The sequence below is a fragment of the Cephus cinctus genome, unplaced genomic scaffold (genome assembly GCF_000341935.2).
Source record: "Cephus cinctus unplaced genomic scaffold, Ccin1 Ccin1_scaffold0160, whole genome shotgun sequence".
NCBI lineage: Eukaryota > Metazoa > Arthropoda > Insecta > Hymenoptera > Cephidae > Cephus > Cephus cinctus.
Genome location: NW_014332886.1, coordinates 3,127,608 through 3,146,605, shown reverse-complemented (window position 1 = coordinate 3,146,605; position 18,998 = coordinate 3,127,608). Strand labels below are relative to the sequence as shown.

Sequence of the window (18,998 nt, the reverse complement as noted above, 5' to 3'; positions counted from 1 at the left end):
AAACCAACAAGGGATATCCCAATTCAGATATATTTTAAGATGGTTTAATATTTAATTAATATTCTACTTTGTTGATTCTTTATTGACAGTTGTAATAATTCTCGATTACCCATTAACAGTTAAATTTCGAAAATTTTAATATAATAAAATACGCATTGCCAACATGAAGAGATTAGGAGTGGAACCGTTAGAGCACTATAACCTGTTCGAAGTAACTTTGCGTGAATATGAGTGAAAATATCAAATATCGTATATATTATTGATTTCTTTGCAGGTTATAATAAAGCTGCTGAGACAAATATTTTATCTGGATGTCTGATAGGACATATCTTGACGAAACAGACGAATTTTTGCTGCTTGTGAATCACCGTTAAATGTCATTCCGAATAAGACCGGTTTCAGATTTATACGAAACCTGTTTTAGATCAACAGATCGTATGGATACGTCGTCTACAAGTTTTACACTTGCATGTTGGTAACCATCTATTTGCGATTTCGTCGCGCAATAGCGCTTATTTATAGCGAAATAGAAAATTTAAAAAAAAATTAGCGCGTATTCTGAGTAACGAAATTTAGTCACAATTTACAACGAATGTCACTGTTTCTTTATATAAATCTATACTTGATAATTACAAACTTAGTAATGACTCTTGACAATTTTAATGACTTATTACGTACACGTTAGAGTGCGCAGTGCACACTTCTGGGGAACCCTGACTTTGGGTGTCTGAATATATGTATATGTAATGCATTTTTTACCAAGCAGAGGATAATGGGGAATGGGTAATTATGATTTTTCAGTTCTAGCATAATAATAAAATATACGTTATACTTAGTAAAGTATTTTATTTTGTCGTTTTACACCTTCATATTTATTACTCACTTCAATTCAGCATACAAAATTTAAATAAAGTTAATTAATGGCATAGTTCCTTCTCTTAACCTCTCACGTGATTAATTAACTCTATTTAATTCCTATACTACAGAGACATAGTTATTCATACATATTTGTTAATAAATGAAGGGTTAAATGTTCTGCGTTGACAGGATCGGCATATTACTTTCCTCCACCTGCAAAAAAAATTATTTATTCAGTATAATTTTTTAATAAGGATTTTACCTATATTCTAGTTTCTTTTTAAGTTATATCCTTATGGAAAAATACTCTACTTGGATGTCTTTATTGGACTAATTAAAAATTATTCAGAACAATTGTTTTCCAGGCGTGTTCTATATCTTCCAATAATAATTTTGCGTAATTAATAACATTTCTTTGTCAGAATATTTAATCGCATAATGACAAAAGATTTAATTCGTTACCTGTATTTCCTCTACTGGCTGCGTAGGATGGGTTGTTTGGATTGCCCTGGTTGGCGTGATTGTCCAGGTCAGCTTTGGTACCACTTCCGTGGTACCCGGCGGCATGTCCTGGGCCAGATGGGGTGTGGGTGGGATTACATTGCTTCCCACGATTGTCCATTTTAACTGAAAAAAAATAAATTTTGTAAAATTAATATCACTCTGCTGAACAAATAATCGATTTTATGATTTTTTAATTACACAACTATGATTCTGTGCATTATTGTGTAATAAAATATTATTCAATACATTTTTAAAGTTAACAGTGCAGTTTACAGTAGCTATATCCGAAATTAGCGTCATTAAATCAATTCCAAATAATCACCGGAAATACAATTTATAGGATATTTTATATATGTATATATTTTTATAATAACAAAAAGTTTCAAATATATTATATTAAATTATACCACTCACCTTTTTAATGAGAAGAAGACTTTGCACAAACTCTTCTCTAAATGCTTCAGAACTCAGTCACGCGCTACTGGATAAATGATATTGATGCCCTTGCACTTGATCCTTCGCCATTTATAGTGCAGTTGATATATAAATAGCAAATTGGGGAACCCCCGAATATTATATTCGTAAGGTAACCATACGAGTCTTACGGGTAAAACGGCTCTTGATTGGCCGAATCTTTCTTGACGAACGATTTTAACCAATCGGATGTGCAATTTTCTGAATTTTTAGACAATACCTACCAATTTAATTAGAGTAGAAACCTAATAATGTTGCATTTAAAATATGTATACTTCATTGGCAATTGTAATCATTTCTTTATTATATAGCTATATGAAATTTCAATATTGGAGTACGTACGTAGAGATGCGAAAATATACGCGTTACCAACGTGAAGAGTTTCGGCGTGCCGGTTAGTAAGTTTCTATAGCCTATTCGAAAGAACTTACTATGTGACAGCATAAATATTAACTGCGTGGGCTATTTACTTTCTTACTAGCAATAGTACAACTACTCGTACAAAATATATCAAGACTAAATAGATAAATTCTTGGTTCTTGCATATTAGAATTGATAGATATTACGTATATAATACATATTAAGAGGAGCTGCGGAGTTATACTGAACTTACTTTAAAGCTCGCAGAAAATTACGAGGGATTATTATTTGTATGTTGGTAAGCTGTTCGTTAAAAGATTCACTAGCCATATTGCTAATACGACTATTTCACTCTCTCAGATGCATACAGATAAATAAGGACACGATGATGCTCGTACGTCGTAATATTGCATGATGAAATATCCGAACGCAGGCTTTTGCAAATTCACCACATGTACGTAAAATATAACATATAGTCCGTGCATGAGATCAATGTGTCTTTTTGACAGTTGTCAAACAATGCAATCCTTATTAAATCACACGTGGCTCTCCATAAAATTATAGAACTATATGCAAAAGTAAAAAAACATGTGCCTAATTGAAGACTATATTATTTTCGAACTATCAAAAAATCACATTGACCTGGTGGACCGACTATGAGTACGTTCCGAAATTCACAGTCGGTGCTACGAGTATCGTCATGTCCTTTTCTACTCGCATGCATTTAAGTGATACACAATTACGCACCCGGTTTTGGCAATGAATTTCGAAACGTATCCTATATGTATCCTTAGCAAATGGAATTGTTAAAAAAATATCGAAAATGAATAATAATTACCGCATGTCGCAAACAGTATGTTGTTTAGAGTTATGATTTTATCTATCTATCCATCTCTATGTTCATTTAAATCAAATTTTAATATTTGCATGTGCAGATCGATACTCGATAACTAGAAACTTTATATGATATTTTTCAAGTTTTTTTTAAAAATAACATATTTATCCTAAAGCATATATTATATTCATTTCATTTGTAGAAATGTAATGATCTTTAAATTTATAGCTAACGCATTTGTAAATAAGACAGAAAATAATAGGATGGGTAATTATGGATTTCTGAGGTTCAATATAATAAATATTATACATTATAGCTTTAATAATGCATTCTACTTTATTACTACTTTACACCTTCAATCTTATTATTAACCATATTTTCTTGTACAAAATTTAAATCAAATTAATACATGGTATTGCGTAATTTTTAACTTCATTTAAATTCTGTCCTAGAGAAGCACAGTTATTGATACATTGTTGATAAGTGAAGGGTTAGTCGCCAACGGCGTTGACAGCGTCATGTTAGCGTCTTCCACCACCTGTCACAAAAATAAAAATCATATTCATTTATTTATTTCAATATGTTTTAATCGAAATTTCATTCATTATTAATTTTGTTTTTCAATTATGTAGAATCACATAATAAAAAAACGTTTAATTCGTTACCTGATTGTCCTCTGCTGGATGCATATGCTTCATTATTGGGATTCCCCTGGTTTGAGTGATTATTGTGATCTTGTTTTGTTCCAGTTCCCGCATATCCTGCATGATGGCCTGGACCACTTACAGTGTGATTAGGGTTGCGCTGGTTGGCTCTATTGTTGTCCATTATCTGAAAAAGAATATGATTTTTAAAGAATTGAAATCCCTCTACTCAGTATATAATAAATTTTATAATTTCCAATTACACAACAAGGATTCTGTACATTACTGTTTAATAGAACGTCTGTGTAAAATTTTAATTCACTTTTAGACTTTATACAGTCATATTATGCTCGCAATCAATTATTATATCATTTTATATAGCGCACATTTTCTTATGTAAAATAATCTAACTGTCAAGCGAGTTTCTTACTATACAGTAATTTACATTTCAAATACTCGACGATTGGTTTTAACTAAATTTGTAAAATATTTTGTCATAAATTTTGTATAATGGAAAATTCGTAACTTTCAGACAGAGATTATGAATGTCACATTAGAAACACACCTTTTGCGAAAATTTACTGCACAGGATTACAGATGTACTACATAGATCGATAGATAATCACTGGTCTTACTCTTTCGGTTGCCTGACGTACTAAGCTCCTAATGCAGCAGTGCACCCTTTATATACTGAAGACAACTGTTGTGTATGATTTAACCCCTTAATCTCTCTCGCTCGGTTTTGGATTCGACTTAAGGATTCTTTCAAATGAATTATACAATTTGGATAGACAGTTTCATTATTTTATAAGACACTCTTTATTTGTGTTTTAACACCATTACAAAATTTACGCAGTTAATGTGCGTTTTAAAGCGTCATATAGAATGTCATTTTACAGTTCAAAAACTAAAGAGACTACGAGGGTATAAAAGTGCTTCGCCTATTTACGGGTCGCTTTTATTCATTTCCTGGATTCCATCTTTTGTTTGTCGGTATTTGCCTGTGATTTTTGCCCCTCATAGGTTGTCTTGTCTATCTGCCGTGCATGATGATCGTGTGCGTCTTTATATTCTTTAGCTGTCGGATTATTGACGTTTGCATAATGATCTGCTTCATTCTGTTTTTGTTTATCCATCTGAAAATCATGATGACCGCATTATATTTTTTATTGTTAAATTGAATTCTATTGCGTTTAAAAAATATTTGAAGTTTATATACATATAGTGATGATACAATATGGAGCAATATATATTTTAATCGTTTAACTAATAGTAGGATCAGACTATATCATTGATAACATGTAAATGAGCTAAGTCAATCAAGGAATAGTACAAAATAAAATTATTAATAATAAAACATTATAGTGGTCAATTATTTAGTGTAATCCTTTATAAAGTAATACTACTATACTTACGATTTGAATATGTAGAATTTGGTTTATATTCTGAATTATATAATTCCACCGCACTATTTTCGAGCTCTGCTACGTTAGTAGTTATGATGATGAATTCAATTTTCAGCCCTTCTTTTATACTAGTAGCCTCATCCGATGTGGAAGGGATATTGTCTCACTTTAGATTTCGAACGTATGGTTCATACATGCTAATTTTTATTCTTTTACATATTGATCCATGTAACTTTTTATGTTATATTCCATCGACTGATGTAAAGAAAATTCAAATGAAGCGAGTTTAGTGGGACCATTCTCATTTCCGGTATCAGGCAAAATTTCAGACTTTGAGTCCGTTCCGAAATTCACTGCCAGCGCTACGAGTATCGTCGTGTCACTGTTTATCTGCATACAATAGAGTAAGAAACAACCATGCTTTCAGCGCCTTGAGTGAAAATTGGATCACACCTACGGACAATTGTACATATGTATATCTATTGTCTCCAATAATTGGATCATAAGTAATATATTCTATCCTCCTATTGACTTTACTCCTAATTATATAATATTCCTTGATTATTAAAGTTAAACAAATGCTTATTATATTTTTTAAAGTATTATTATGGATATAGATAACATAAGAAATTATAACACTTTTAAGGAATCGATGATTGAAACGATAAATCATTAACGCCCGTTTTCTTCGACGCGGTTCAATGCATAAACTTGGTTTAATTGTGCTGTTAGCCAATCACACGCTTGTATTTTGAAGATAAACGGAGTTTATGCACTGAACCGCGTTGAAAAAAACGGGCCTAAATTAAATGAGCAAATCATACGCGGATTTTCTAGAACTGAAAAGTCTAGGGATATTTAAGTTTATCAAAATTTAATATGGAACGTTTCTAGCCAGTCAACCAATCACATTCGTTTATTCTTTTTCTGATTCTTGCTCGTGTGATGGATTAATAATGTTTAAATCCTGTATGCTAGAATCATACTTATTAGTAATAATGTTAACAAATACATTATTGTGCTAAAAAGAGAAGTGTAGAATTGGAAAGTGTCTTTCTAATCCAATTGTGTAATAAATATTTAAATGAAATTCGATGTAGAAGGTGGCAATATGTCACCGCATTTGTCCAATATATTTCAACGTATTGTGGCGCCCTTCACAGTAGTAATAAATTAGTGGTAGCAATAAATGCTGAATTGTCAATGGTAATAATATAAGGAGTCATCATATTATTGTAGTATAAAGGACTCTTTCGTATTTCGTAGTCGCATTTATTCTTCCGGCTCTCTTCGGGCCTGGGTGCCCGTAGGACGGACGTCGTTTTCTTTTCTCTGAAACAGATACAAGGTATTTTAGTTTAAACTTTTTTTTGCATATTACATATACCTATAAAATTAGATTTGAGAGTACTGTATATTAACAAATTATTAAGAATTATTCATGTATGTAACTTGATATTAATTAGGATTATATATTTCTGCTTTAATGTAATTTTACATTTTTATCAATATATAAACTTTAATAATTTTTGAGTACTGGCATGCAGATTACTGATTTTAACATAGCGACCAAATCTTTTGTTCAAGAGATTAGTGTATATAGTCATAGGTCATTGAGTTATCAGGTTGAGATACCATATATTTATATCAGGATATGAATACCATCGGTTTATTCTTATACTTCTGCTTTGCAGAACTGCAGTGAAAATGGGTGGTCTTATTACTAGGCTTGTCTTTCTTATTTGTGGTAAGTATTAATAATTATATTTAAACTCAAAACCGATTATTTAGTTCTATTTTTTTTTTGTTAAATGCTAGAAGACTCGTATTATATTGCAGTTACAGAATTTATTTGATTTTAATTCAGAGGATTTAGTTTATGATCATGTAATTCTTATTAATGTCTTCACTAGCTAATTCTTTGGTATGTCTTGTTCTTAAGTATCATATTTCAGTGATATCAGTATAGAAGCAAAGAAATAATGTATAGGGTGTCATTTTTTAATTTTGATGACTAGAATATTTCTTTGAAATATTTCCACTCTTTATAGAATATTATTCTTAAGATGCAATCGTGTAAAAGTACCCTTTATGTATTACATATTTTTTAGGTATTTCGTACAGTGCAGCTGTGCATTCACCTACTTTCAGTAATGCCTACACAGTGAAAGGAACCTTGTATATACCATATGCAGAAATACGTGAACCTTTCTATGCTTGGTATGATGGAAACAGTGGATCCAGCAGAATCGACTATTACGGAGGTAATGCATTATTAATTGCTTAAATTTTGTGAATAAGTACACCCTATATACATAGTGAAAAATTAAATATAGTGACTAGCACTTGCAATGCATACTGCAGATTGTATATGAAAGAATGTTAAATAACGTCTGAGAGACTAAACTTTATTCAAGGCTAACAGGATGTTTTTCATTGTGGAATGTCTGAGCCTAAGAGGGTCAGTTCTCTGTAAATAAATATTAAGAAATAGGGTATGGAATGCATAACTGATAACGGCACAAAGACTCTGCTGTGAGCCTTCTATGAATTGAAACTTCTGTTTAGTTTCTAATTAACAATAAAATTTTTAGAACGCCAATAAACGAATTATAATTGTTCCTCAGGCATGGTAAAAACCTTTCAATTATCTCATCAAGGACCATATGGAGCTAGTGTTAAATTAGCTCCAATTACAACAGAATCAGCCTTAAATCAAGAAACATGTCTGCAAGTAAATGGAAGTAGTGATTACAAGATTCAGCCACAAACTATTATACCTGACACAACTGGAATGGAGGTAAATTCTTTGATATATATTAAAGCTTTCATCATTACAAAAAGATTTTTTTTTATGATAGTTAAACTTACTGAATCATATAATAAAACATATTTGCTTACAGTGTATTGGTGAGGAAATTATCAATGGATTACAATGCGAGAAATGGCGAGTTGTGGAAACGTTTGGAGAAAAAACAAATAAATACACATTATGGATCAGGTACAAGGTAAGTAATTACAGTATTTTTTTTTATATCAAGACTCCCCAAGTGAATGTATAATAAGTGACCTTTTAATTGTATTTACAGAAGTCACCAAAATTCCCAAAAGTTAAAGAACCAATTCCAGTAAGGTACGAGATGCGAGGTTTTAATTCTCTCTTAGGATCACATTACGACCATTATTATTTAGAATACGAATGGTACTCATTTGATACGCCTAGCCCTGATGTATTCCAAATCAGTGAAAGTATGTATTTTTTATGTGACTGGAATTAATTGCCACGAATACACAAAAATTTCGAATTTAATACGGTATTAATGAAACTATATTCAATCGACAGATACTACTTGCGTTGGTTTCCCTGGACCTGGCGACAAACATATATACACATTTAATCCAATGCGTGAATTTATTCACAATTATGATGAGCACGTGAATGTAGCATTCGATCATTTCAAAAATACTCATAAAAAACACTATCCCGATCATTTGGATCATAAACGGCGAAAGGAAATCTTTAGACAGAACTTAAGGTATGTTCGTATTATTAGAAAGAAATTCAATGTAAGTTTTTATTCTATAATGACAATATAATCATTTTATAAAATTTGATAGGTTTATTCATTCCACAAATCGTGCTAATTTGGGCTATCAACTGGATGTTAATCACTTAGCTGATCGTACTGATCTTGAATTGAAAGCTCTGCGTGGCAAACAGTACAGTCAAGGATACAATGGTGGAATGCCTTTCCCTCACAATGTTAAACAAGAATTGGCAGATATTCCTAATTCAATGGATTGGACACTGTATGGTGCCGTTACACCAGTGAAAGGTAAAGTTTATATAAATATGAATTATAATGTTTAAAAGCAACCAGAAAAATGTAATAAACAATGAAATCTGTTTACAGATCAGTCGGTTTGTGGTTCTTGTTGGAGTTTTGGAACTACTGGTGCTGTCGAGGGAGCTTATTTTTTGAAATATGGTAAACTTGTAAGGCTGTCACAGCAGGTAAGATATTGTATAACCAACTATTAAACAGTTGATTATATCAAAAAAAGCAAGTTTCAAAATTAAGTTACTGGATCAAGGAATTCATTAAGTCTAAAACTGTACAGTGAACATGAGACTCAGTAGAATTTCGCACCAAGTACAAGGTACTTTCTTACTACACTTATTTAGAAACTTTTATTTGTACTTTAAGGCACTTATCGACTGCTCATGGGGATTCGGTAACAATGGTTGTGACGGTGGGGAAGACTTCCGATCTTACCAGTGGATTATGAAGCATGGTGGTTTGCCGACGGAAGAAGACTATGGCGATTATCTTGGTCAGGTATGTTACTTGCATTTAATGGTAATAAAGAGCTGTAGTTTAGCAGTAACCCTCTGAATTGAGCCACTTATATTAAATATGTCCGAAGGTACATTGCATTAAATCATATATTTAATATTTTTCAGGATGGTTATTGTCATATTCAAAATGTTACCAAGACTGCCAAAATTAATGGTTTCGTAAATGTCACATCAGGTGACCCTAATGCTCTGAAAATCGCTATTGCCAAACACGGCCCAGTCTCCATTGCTATTGATGCATCTCACAAGACCTTCTCCTTCTACTCTAATGGGATTTACTATGATTCATCATGCGGTAAGATTGTAAAATATATCGGCGATTGGTAGAGAACAATTTGAGATCACAAACTTATTTTGCTTCTTTTCAATAGGTAATACTGAAGAGTCTTTAGATCATGCAGTATTGGCAGTGGGTTATGGTACTATTAATGGTAAAGAATATTGGCAAGTAAAAAATTCCTGGTCTAATTACTGGGGAAATGATGGATATATTCTCATGGCACAAAAGGATAACAATTGTGGAGTGTTAACAGCACCTACATATGTTACTTTCGATTAAGTTTATTACGATACTGAGATTTATACTTATGCTCTTGTAAAATGGTCGATTTTAATAATATAGATTTATTGTAAAATCGCTTGAGATTGATCGTCGGTAGGAGATATCCTTATTTTTTCATTGATTATATTTAGAATAAGCGTTTGGCTATGACGATTATCACACTTTCAAGTAAATAAATAAATATTCAGAAAATCAAAGCAATGCATTCTTAATATACCTTTTCGTGTGAAAATTCCATCTGGGCCCTATATACGATGCTGGAAAGTATTCCCCAGTTTTTGGAAATCTAATGATAAAATTCATAGTTATGTATAGTTGTAATGATTATATAAGGAAGGTTGCATAAAAGTGCCGTATGAAATTTAAACAAAATTGTCTTTTATTTGGAAGTTTATAGCAACAGTCAATGTTATAATAGTATTCGTTATTATCTTAATATAATATTATCAGAGATGTTTGTATTGGCTGTGCAAACAGAAGCCTAAAAATGGACTCTGATCCGTGTCTTTTGAATTTGATATCTCTCATGAATGATTCATACACGTTTCTATACACTATAGCAAACTCTTACTAACTTAATATACAGTGATTAACTGATCCATTAAGGTATTTTGTTTTCGAACAGCAAAGCAATACCAGTTACCCTTTCGTCCGTAAAATATGCCTTAATTGTACATATAGTATTGAAGAAGTGAATAATTATTTAATATGAATCACGAACAGATAATTTGTCGCCCGCGCGTTGACATTTTGTATTGTTTTTTTTTGCAACTTTGACAAATACTACGCAAGTTTCATATCCTTTTAGTTTTTTCGTTTGCCTAGTACGTCGTTCACTTCTTCAGAATATTAATGTAAGAAATAATAGAAAGAATAAGAAACCACGACTTCGCTTACGTCTTTTAAATTAGAATTTTTCCCCTTTGACTAGTTCGTTTTCGACGATTATGTTTTAATCTTGATAATTTAATCAAAAACTTAATCCGTCCGACTTTATTTCAAACTGTTTTTGGAATGTCGTGAATACTTCTCCTTGTTCGGATGTAAAATTTGGAAAATAGCATTCAGTGAAAAAAAAATCATGAATCACATGGATATACTTTTTAGGCCGATCCTGCACACCATGTCCTTTAGCATTATATTTACGAATTTTTCAAAATAGTTTTTCATAACTCGTAACGAGTTTGAGATTAATTTTTTAAATATGTATTTTAGTTCACTTAATTCTCTTAGTTCCACAAAAACGCCTGAACATTTTCAAATTGGTCAATTCAAAAAATAATTTCACAAAATGATATACGTAAAAATTTGTTGCATCCGTCAACAAATCATCATAACGATACAATCGTTACTCACGAAGTATCGTTACTCTATCAATATTCGTGACTGATACATTAATATAAAATAAAAATTTGTGCACAGAGTTTGTGCCGCATGGAGTAACAAGTAAACCTTACTTTCAAAATGGCCCACTAGCAGAATAATAAATCAAACATGTCTCTTGTGCACGATCATAAAGAATATAAACTTTTCTTACAATTAAATATAAATTGTTGCCTGATACAATTGTCGGCGTAGTACAAGAAACAATTATACCTAAGCTTGATATTTCGTACGAACCACGTCATGGAATGGCAACAAGTGTCGGAATGTCGAAAATATTTTTAAAAAAATCAATATAGGCCACTACACCAGTAAAGACCGCGCCAGAAGAGTGATGGAATCTTTCTTTCTTTTGAGTTCCATACATAATCTTTTATTATGGAACATTTAAACAATTTCTAAGTAACATCGACTCTTATAGTACGTATAGTATATGCATTGAATTTGTGAAGGGAAAGATTGACAGCAATAGGTAGGAATAGTAAGTTTAAAAAAAAAGAATTAAATCTCGCCTCGATAAATTGCCTCTAGTTAAGTACATTAATGACAATACGTAATTCCGATAATAGACTCTTCATTTCTATACACATAAAAGATCGTTAATATTCTCATTCAAAATTTCATTAATAGATAAAATTTTCATTTTTTATACGCATTACTTTCATTCTTTATCACTTATGGACCCTGGACCAATCAGTTCGATCTTCATGCTGACGATCGATTCAACTTGGCCATTTCCCGGCGAATTTAGCAGGACGGTCGAATCGTTAATTTTCATTTTATACGATAAATATATAATAATACAAATGGACCCGAGTCACCCAAAGGAAAGAAGGATGAAGATCCATTCTATATAGCGTTCTAATTTTTTTTTTTCAAAATCACAAGGACACGTCCGTTCATCTATTTTTCTGATTGGCATAAGTTTTTTTGCAATACCCTCTGTAGTTCCTAGTTAGAGAAATCCCATCTCCAGAGCATTGTACAGTGATTGAGTATCCGAATGACTGTTGATTCTCCAAAATGGAAAATTATGTGCTCGAGCAGCAGTTTCTTCATCAGAACCATCACCAATAACTACGTATGTGCATCTACGACCAAATCGAGCCACGACTCGACCAAAGCAGCTCTCCTTTCCTATAAAATTGAATATATATATATAAGTTCTTAAATACTTATCGCCAACAGCAATAATCAAAAACTTACCAATTTTAGCGGAAGAGTAAATATTTTCAATAGGAAAGATGCCGCCTATACCAAACAATAAAACCTTGGATAAAGTTGGTACCAACTGAGTAGTAGTAACTAGAATATTTATGCAGTGACTCCTCTTGTTGATTAGATTCAAACATTTAACAGCTGAAGTTAGCCAATTGTCAGTCATAAGTTCAATCTCCGTTCTCAACTGAAGCCATTGTTCTCGTTTAGCAGCTCCAAGGAGGCCACCGACATTGTTCCGATAATTACAATAAATCTCTTTGATCTTTCTGTAGCGGAAGGCAAGTTTTCTCATCCAGTCAACGCCACCTCTCACACCGGAAGCAAGACATATACCATTATTCGTAGACGCACATTGAAATCCATCAGTGGCAAAATTATACGACGACAAATCCTGACCATTGTCATCCGAGGATACATCATCGATGTGAACCTGATCGCAATCCTAAAGTAGAACAATTGCAATGCCGCATTAAGAAAAATGATTTCAACAGCATGATATTAATGATGAAGAAATATTGTATTCTACTCACGCCACTCACCTCGATGTCATTGAAAAAGAAATGCGTGTCTGCCAAATTGAAGATCATTTCTTCCATCCTAAATGCCAATTGGGATAACAGGTTGGGATCCTTTCTGTGTTTCGTTGCAAATTGTCCAGTTAAAAGTGAATTGAACACAACTATGGTTTCATCGAGGTCCCAAATAAATATCCGATCCGGACCGGCTTCTGTCGTATCCGCTGAACCGATACTGTTTCCGCTTCCGCTCTGTCGCCTTCCGCGTCTGCAGGGCTTCGCTGTCGCCCCTGGAACGTTTATTCGTCATCGTTATAGTACTTTATACTTGTAGCCAGTCCAGCTCCCAAACAAAATTCTCACCAGGAATCGTGTTACCTTCGACATTTGTGGTTTCCCGTGCTGTGAGGTCGCTTACGTCGTGGGAAGTCGTATCCAAGCTGAGAGCAGACTTCGTGGAATCTTCTTGAAATTTAAAATTTATATATTATATTAGTATTAACTTAATGGTATCTAATTGATCTTTACGAACATTATACACGTTTAATGATCTTACCGGCAAAGTTTATGTTACTAATGTTAAATGGCGTAGGGGTTGCGTGATAACCAGTCATTGGGTAGTAACCAGGATACTGCAAAGATGCTCTGTCGTTGCCATAGAGATTAGTGCTGTAGGCGCTGTAATCCAATTTCTATAAGAAAGAAAAGTATTTGGAATATCAAATAGTGAAAGTAGAAAAATTCATTTTTAACCATTGATCATATAATTTATCACGTACTTGCGAGGTCGATGATATATTTTGTCCTATTGTTGGAAACGTTGTGGATCCGGTATTATATCCAGCATAGGACGAGTACTGTGCCATAGAACTTGGTGTATAAGAACTTAAATATGAGCTTTGGAGGGACGATGAATTTTTCGAGGCAGTCGTAGATCCGTAACTTGGTGAACTGTAGAGACTGCAATAAAATAACATATAATTAAATATTAAAATAATTATCGATAATCCAAACTGCTTTTTTTTGTAATTTATCTCCACTGATATTTACCTGTTGTAATATTGATTGGCTCCATAGAGTGTACTGTAGTCTGCCTTTTCCATGGAATCCGGATATTCCTGTTCCTTATCTTCAGCATTCTCATCGATATATAATTCTCCACCAGGTACGTTGTCGTTCTCAGGACAATCCTGGACCTCGTTCTTGACCTCAGTCTCTGTAAGATAGTGTCAATAAAATTACTATCGATTCTAGTGATAAGACAAGGGATAAAACTACCCTATCTTTACAAGTGGTTAACTACGCCACTGAAGACTGGAATTTTATCTACCATTGTTTGCACTACGAGGGTGCTGTACCGAGGCCTCTGTTGATGAAGACACGTTACCAGCATTGTCTAAAACCCCTGCCGGTTTCGTCGGGTCATTGTCTTCGGTTAACATATCACTCCGCCTGGAACAGCAGTACAAGGAAGGTTTTGTAGAAGCAAAATTTTAAAAAAATTGGAAATTCATAAAAATGAAATAATTAATCAGATTTAAAAAAGAAACACAGAACATAATGATCTATGAACGAAGGAAATTTTTTAAATTAATTATTCAACCCACTGATCAAAATTGTACGTATGTAAAACATATAGAATCTAATTGAATAACTTTAATCTCATACCAATAGATATACTATAATTTTATACTATACAATAAAATCCCCTTTTACTGTACAGGATTAGACTTCTTTTCACTTTAATTTTATGCCTGTATATGCCCTCATAGATTTAATAGATTTAAATAAAAAGTAATTCAAGATATGAGGGTCTGGATCTTGTTACGTATAAGAGTATTGTGTCGGACCTATTATTAATTATTAATAAAACGATTAAAAGATTCGCTGCATACTAATAAATATTCAATCACCTTTATCAATGAAGCTATTACTTTCAATAAGAATGATATCGTTTCGAATAATAAACTATGTTGTATAATTGGATTAAAATTCAGATATAATGAATGGAGTCAATTATACAGATGTTGAATTCATCCGAAAGAGTCCATTCACAGTAATAAAAATATACTATCGGCTGCCAATTGCGTGTCGAAGAGGTGGAGTGGCCAGATGGGTAGGCGTACACCATGAACCTTTGCAAGCAGCCAATGAAATCTCCTTTCACAACGTTTTACATTATGTATTCTTTATGTTGCCAAGTCACTATCTATCTGCGCTCCGCCCTTACGACTATACTGAACTATAGTTGGAACAGGGTACTCGCCTTAGGCTCCATTCACACTATGCTCATTCCCCTTTACGACACTCACCTGAAATCTTCTAGTTTCCCACAAGCGCCACTTTTCAGACTACAAAATTGACCGCTATGTACATTAATCAGTGAAATAATACGAATGGCCTTGGAATTGTCACTTATAAACTTCTGGTCCATTTAAATGTACGACAAATGTACTATGTATATTTAACAAAAATAATACACGAGATGCATCTAGTCGGTTGATTAAATTTAACATTAAAATATATATTGAGATACATTGCAGATAATAAAGATAAATATCTATTAAGACTAGAAAAACTATTAATATGACAATTATCTTGATTCCAAACCTCTGTAGTCTCGAATGGGAATTCCCAAGGTGCAACGACTTTCTAGGGAATTTTTTGTATCGCTATTACAGTCGAATAATATCTTACATGTGATACCCGTAGTTAAACTAACGGATTGTGATTTCTTTCGCACGGAATAGAAACTCGTCCAGCGATGGCAAGGATGAGATTAAGGAGTTGCGCTTATCTAGACAAAATGTGCATGCAGTGTTTTATCAGGAAGAACTTGCTTAGCTGTCAGTTTGACAGACTGTCACTGTTGGAGAAATACAGTCAGAGGAAAAAAAATATACATATACACATAATAATGTGTAAGATGAATAATAAATAAGAGTATTATTTATAACTTTGTAAAATACCTCTCGTTATGCCTTACTTTTCCGCTATGAATAATACCAGGAATTACTCGCTCAACCAATTAAAACACATTACCGTTAACGAGCCGAATCAAATGCATAACTTGCGCATGTTTTACATGTGCTTACTGTGTATACATATATTCTGTTCAGGCCCTGGAAAATTTTCTTTTCATTTTTCGTCTTATTCATTTAATATAGAATACCAATCTATTTGACACGTGCTGCCTATGTGGAACCGTCAAGTTTGACAATAGCATTGTTATTCATAACAGATGTACTGTGTTAACGGGTGCGAAACTCTATTAAGCAGAAACATGTAAAACAAATATTTGAACAGGTCCAACGGTCAGTTTCCCAGGATAGAAAAACAGTATGGACTAGTTCAATTCTGTGTTCCTTATGGTCCACGCATGCTGACCAGATGGACGTCACTTTGAAAAGTCATAAAACAAAAGCTACTATGGTTCCTCTCATACAGAGTAGTCTCCATTGTCTGTACCTGAACTAGTATTTCAAACTTTTCGCACAGTATTAACCTCTCCAGTTTCACAAGTCAAATACTCAAGCCGTCCTTCGCACAGGACAAAGAAACGTCACGATAGAACCTGACAGACAGAAAAAGAATATCGAGTCTCCAACATAAATTGGAAAATTATGCAAACCTTATGTCCGTCTGTTGTCGGTAGAGTACTGTGTTGGTAATCCAAATGAATTTCGGCGATTAAAAATAAACCGTCACTCCTTCACCTTGTCGCACCTGCAACATTTCTTCGTCACTCACTCTCAGCACTTTCTTCACTTTTTGTCCTTCACTTTCCATTTCCCGGCATACATCGCGCACTTTTCCTTCTATATTATCAGGATCACCCTATGGTTTGCTTTTAATCGCGATCTGTGTATATGTATACACACAGAGAATGCAGACACGTGCGACAAATAGAATAAGAAAACGTACTTTGTGATAAGATAAAACGGCAGCTAGGTTGGGTGCTGATAAGGGATTATCGGAGGGATGCAAATGGATGAATTACACGGTATGATATCGGGGGTATTTCGCAAATCGTTAACTTCAACTGCGTTGACCAGGTTAAACAAGTGTGCTCACGGACTATTAATCGTACTACGGGCGTAAGGTATCTTACAAAAATGTCCTACGCGACTCTTCCTTAATCCAAAACGACGGAGAAACTTTCGTTGTTCGTGTATCGTGGATCGTATCGGCTCGGGCTGTGATGCTGTAGCCTGTGGAGTTCTGAGCATGCGAAATGTCGCCAGCCACCCCCGCCCGCTGGTCACGTGGTATCGCCCCTCTCCCGCTGCCTCTTCATCAACCTCTTCCTCTTTCTCTGGCTCTACGTTAATTAGAGTGAGAGAATATAACGTGATGGTCGTGATCAGGGGTTGGCGGCTAGAGGAGAACGGTGTATAGGGACGCCCTTATTGGAATAGGTGTCACTCCTCGTGATTATTAGTTTACTGGAATCATGGGAATCCACATTTTTTTATTGTCCATCTTTTTTTTAATTATAGGAATATTTGAATTAAAAAAATTCATTCTCTAGCCTAACAACTATATGTAGATTGGTTGGTACATAGAATTAGGAAGTATAATGGGTATTTGCATGTGGATAGTGTTTTTTGTGATTTTAATAAAAATTTGTACATTTAAATTTTACATGTAATAAATAAACACTTGAGATGACTCTTGACAAAGTTTTTATTATGATATAAGTATGTCTTGTCTAATCAATCTGTGTCTACTTTTTCAGAACTTACGCAGGTCTCATTTAAATCTTGAAATTTAAATATCTTTCATACAGTTTCAAAGTAAGACGATATTCTTTGGAAACAGTATAATTACGTATTACGATATGATAATAGCAACATCGTTGAAAATTTCTAAGGGAACGTAATCCGAGAGGGCTTAGATGTGCAAAAAGAGATGAATACATAAATTTACAAATTTTGAAACGTTACACAATTTTTTTAACGTGTTCTAAGAGATTCCAAAAAATATCCTTCACTTCGAAATATACGTGTAACTGAATAAAGAAAAAAAAGGCAGCCATGCAGAATCAGTATAGTACAAAACGATCGTTAGATCGTATGCCGTCGTACAATAGGGATTACCGATTATACATAATAACATCCAAGTATAGAAGGGACCATAGATCCTAAGCACAGCTAATCCTTGTAGCTTATAAATTTTCACGGTAAAACGAACTCCGGGAATCCTTGGAAATGTTTGAAAAAATTGTGTTGTACCTTTTTCAAGGTAGACTCCTTAGACAGGAGTACAGAACGCGCATCCGTCGAAGCGTGTCGAAGCACGGACGAAGTTCTTCTACGAAAAGTGCTGTGGACGCTACCCTAATGCGAGGGAATCATTGGTCAGGAGTCGAGCGAGCCACAGAGCTGGAAGCCCAAGACATGGCGTCGACATCTACCAAGTAGGTGAAACGGGGGTTAGTACCTTTATGATATAATGGCAGCCAGACAGACGAAGCCTCGGAACAATTCTGTAAGTAAGTTAACTCAGGATCGAATCGACGCCGTAACGCACGTACATTTCATGTAAGATACTTGGTTATGTTCGCTTGGCTAGATAAGCCACAGAAATGTAACAGAGAGAATTACTCCGGTAGGTATTAATGTTTCATGGGAGGTAAAAGTCCTGTAGCGAGCGAGTTTAGTCGAGGCTAAGTGAGGTGTATACTTGGTATATTATATATAAAGTAGGTGAATATAGCTGCATATAGATGTATAATGTATATAGGATAGTATATAAGCATATAGAAGTAACGTTGTATACACTATATATATACACGTATAACGCAGGCGCAGGCAGCTGTCACCTTACACCCATGGAGGAGGTATGGGGCTGGGGCGGCCATTCTCAACTTATCT

General features: G+C 33.8%; 3 protein-coding genes across 11 annotated transcripts; 1 reads left to right on the top strand and 2 right to left on the bottom strand.

Moving 5' to 3' along the window:
- Nucleotides 1-843: 843 nt before the first annotated feature.
- LOC107263763 lies at nt 844-1,932 on the bottom strand. Its single transcript, XM_015731312.2, has 3 exons — nt 1,777-1,932; nt 1,321-1,485; nt 844-1,071 (listed from the first exon to the last, which is right to left on the bottom strand). The coding sequence occupies exons 2-3, from the start codon at nt 1,478-1,480 to the stop codon at nt 1,058-1,060; spliced, it is 174 nt and encodes a 57-aa protein (XP_015586798.1). The 5' UTR covers nt 1,481-1,485; nt 1,777-1,932; the 3' UTR covers nt 844-1,057.
- A 4,281-nt stretch (nt 1,933-6,213) lies between these two features.
- Nucleotides 6,214-10,200, top strand: LOC107263810 (digestive cysteine proteinase 1). Of its 2 annotated transcripts, none has more exons than XM_025081029.1 (12): nt 6,214-6,287; nt 6,776-6,828; nt 7,193-7,345; nt 7,709-7,881; nt 7,985-8,089; nt 8,171-8,330; nt 8,425-8,617; nt 8,700-8,917; nt 8,996-9,096; nt 9,290-9,421; nt 9,547-9,736; nt 9,813-10,200. In XM_025081029.1, the coding sequence occupies exons 2-12, from the start codon at nt 6,789-6,791 to the stop codon at nt 9,998-10,000; spliced, it is 1,653 nt and encodes a 550-aa protein (XP_024936797.1). In that variant the 5' UTR covers nt 6,214-6,287; nt 6,776-6,788; the 3' UTR covers nt 10,001-10,200. The 2 variants fall into 2 exon arrangements, with proteins under 2 accessions (XP_024936797.1, XP_015586901.1); XM_015731415.2 differs by having other exon boundaries at nt 6,225-6,429.
- A 159-nt stretch (nt 10,201-10,359) lies between these two features.
- Nucleotides 10,360-17,359, bottom strand: LOC107263811 (eyes absent homolog 4). 8 transcript variants are annotated; one of them, XM_025081030.1, is made up of 10 exons: nt 16,754-17,359; nt 16,591-16,696; nt 14,453-14,574; nt 14,173-14,338; nt 13,902-14,082; nt 13,679-13,814; nt 13,486-13,587; nt 13,138-13,412; nt 12,593-13,049; nt 10,360-12,523 (listed from the first exon to the last, which is right to left on the bottom strand). In XM_025081030.1, exons 3-10 carry the CDS (start codon nt 14,562-14,564, stop codon nt 12,342-12,344), a joined length of 1,611 nt encoding a protein of 536 aa, XP_024936798.1. In that variant the 5' UTR covers nt 14,565-14,574; nt 16,591-16,696; nt 16,754-17,359; the 3' UTR covers nt 10,360-12,341. The 8 variants fall into 8 exon arrangements, with proteins under 8 accessions (XP_024936798.1, XP_015586903.1, XP_015586905.1 ...); XM_015731417.2 differs by lacking the exon at nt 16,591-16,696 and having other exon boundaries at nt 13,486-13,584; XM_015731419.2 differs by lacking the exon at nt 16,591-16,696 and having other exon boundaries at nt 13,147-13,412; nt 13,486-13,584.
- Between the last annotated feature and the right edge of the window lie 1,639 nt (nt 17,360-18,998).

Bases quoted from the DNA above. Each gene is read 5' to 3' on its own strand.
- LOC107263763 (XM_015731312.2), bottom strand. From the start codon at position 1,480: ATGGACAATCGTGGGAAGCAATGTAATCCCACCCACACCCCATCTGGC.
- LOC107263810 (XM_025081029.1), top strand. From the start codon at position 6,789: ATGGGTGGTCTTATTACTAGGCTTGTCTTTCTTATTTGTG. The intron at 7,882-7,984 runs GTAAATTCTTTG...ATTTGCTTACAG, and splicing joins CTGACACAACTGGAATGGAG to TGTATTGGTGAGGAAATTAT. The intron at 9,737-9,812 runs GTAAGATTGTAA...TCTTTTCAATAG, and splicing joins TTACTATGATTCATCATGCG to GTAATACTGAAGAGTCTTTA.
- LOC107263811 (XM_025081030.1), bottom strand. From the start codon at position 14,564: ATGTTAACCGAAGACAATGACCCGACGAAACCGGCAGGGGTTTTAGAC. The intron at 13,815-13,901 runs GTACGTGATAAA...TCTTTCTTATAG, and splicing joins ATATATCATCGACCTCGCAA to AAATTGGATTACAGCGCCTA. The intron at 13,413-13,485 runs GTGAGAATTTTG...TAAACGTTCCAG, and splicing joins CGAAGGTAACACGATTCCTG to GGGCGACAGCGAAGCCCTGC.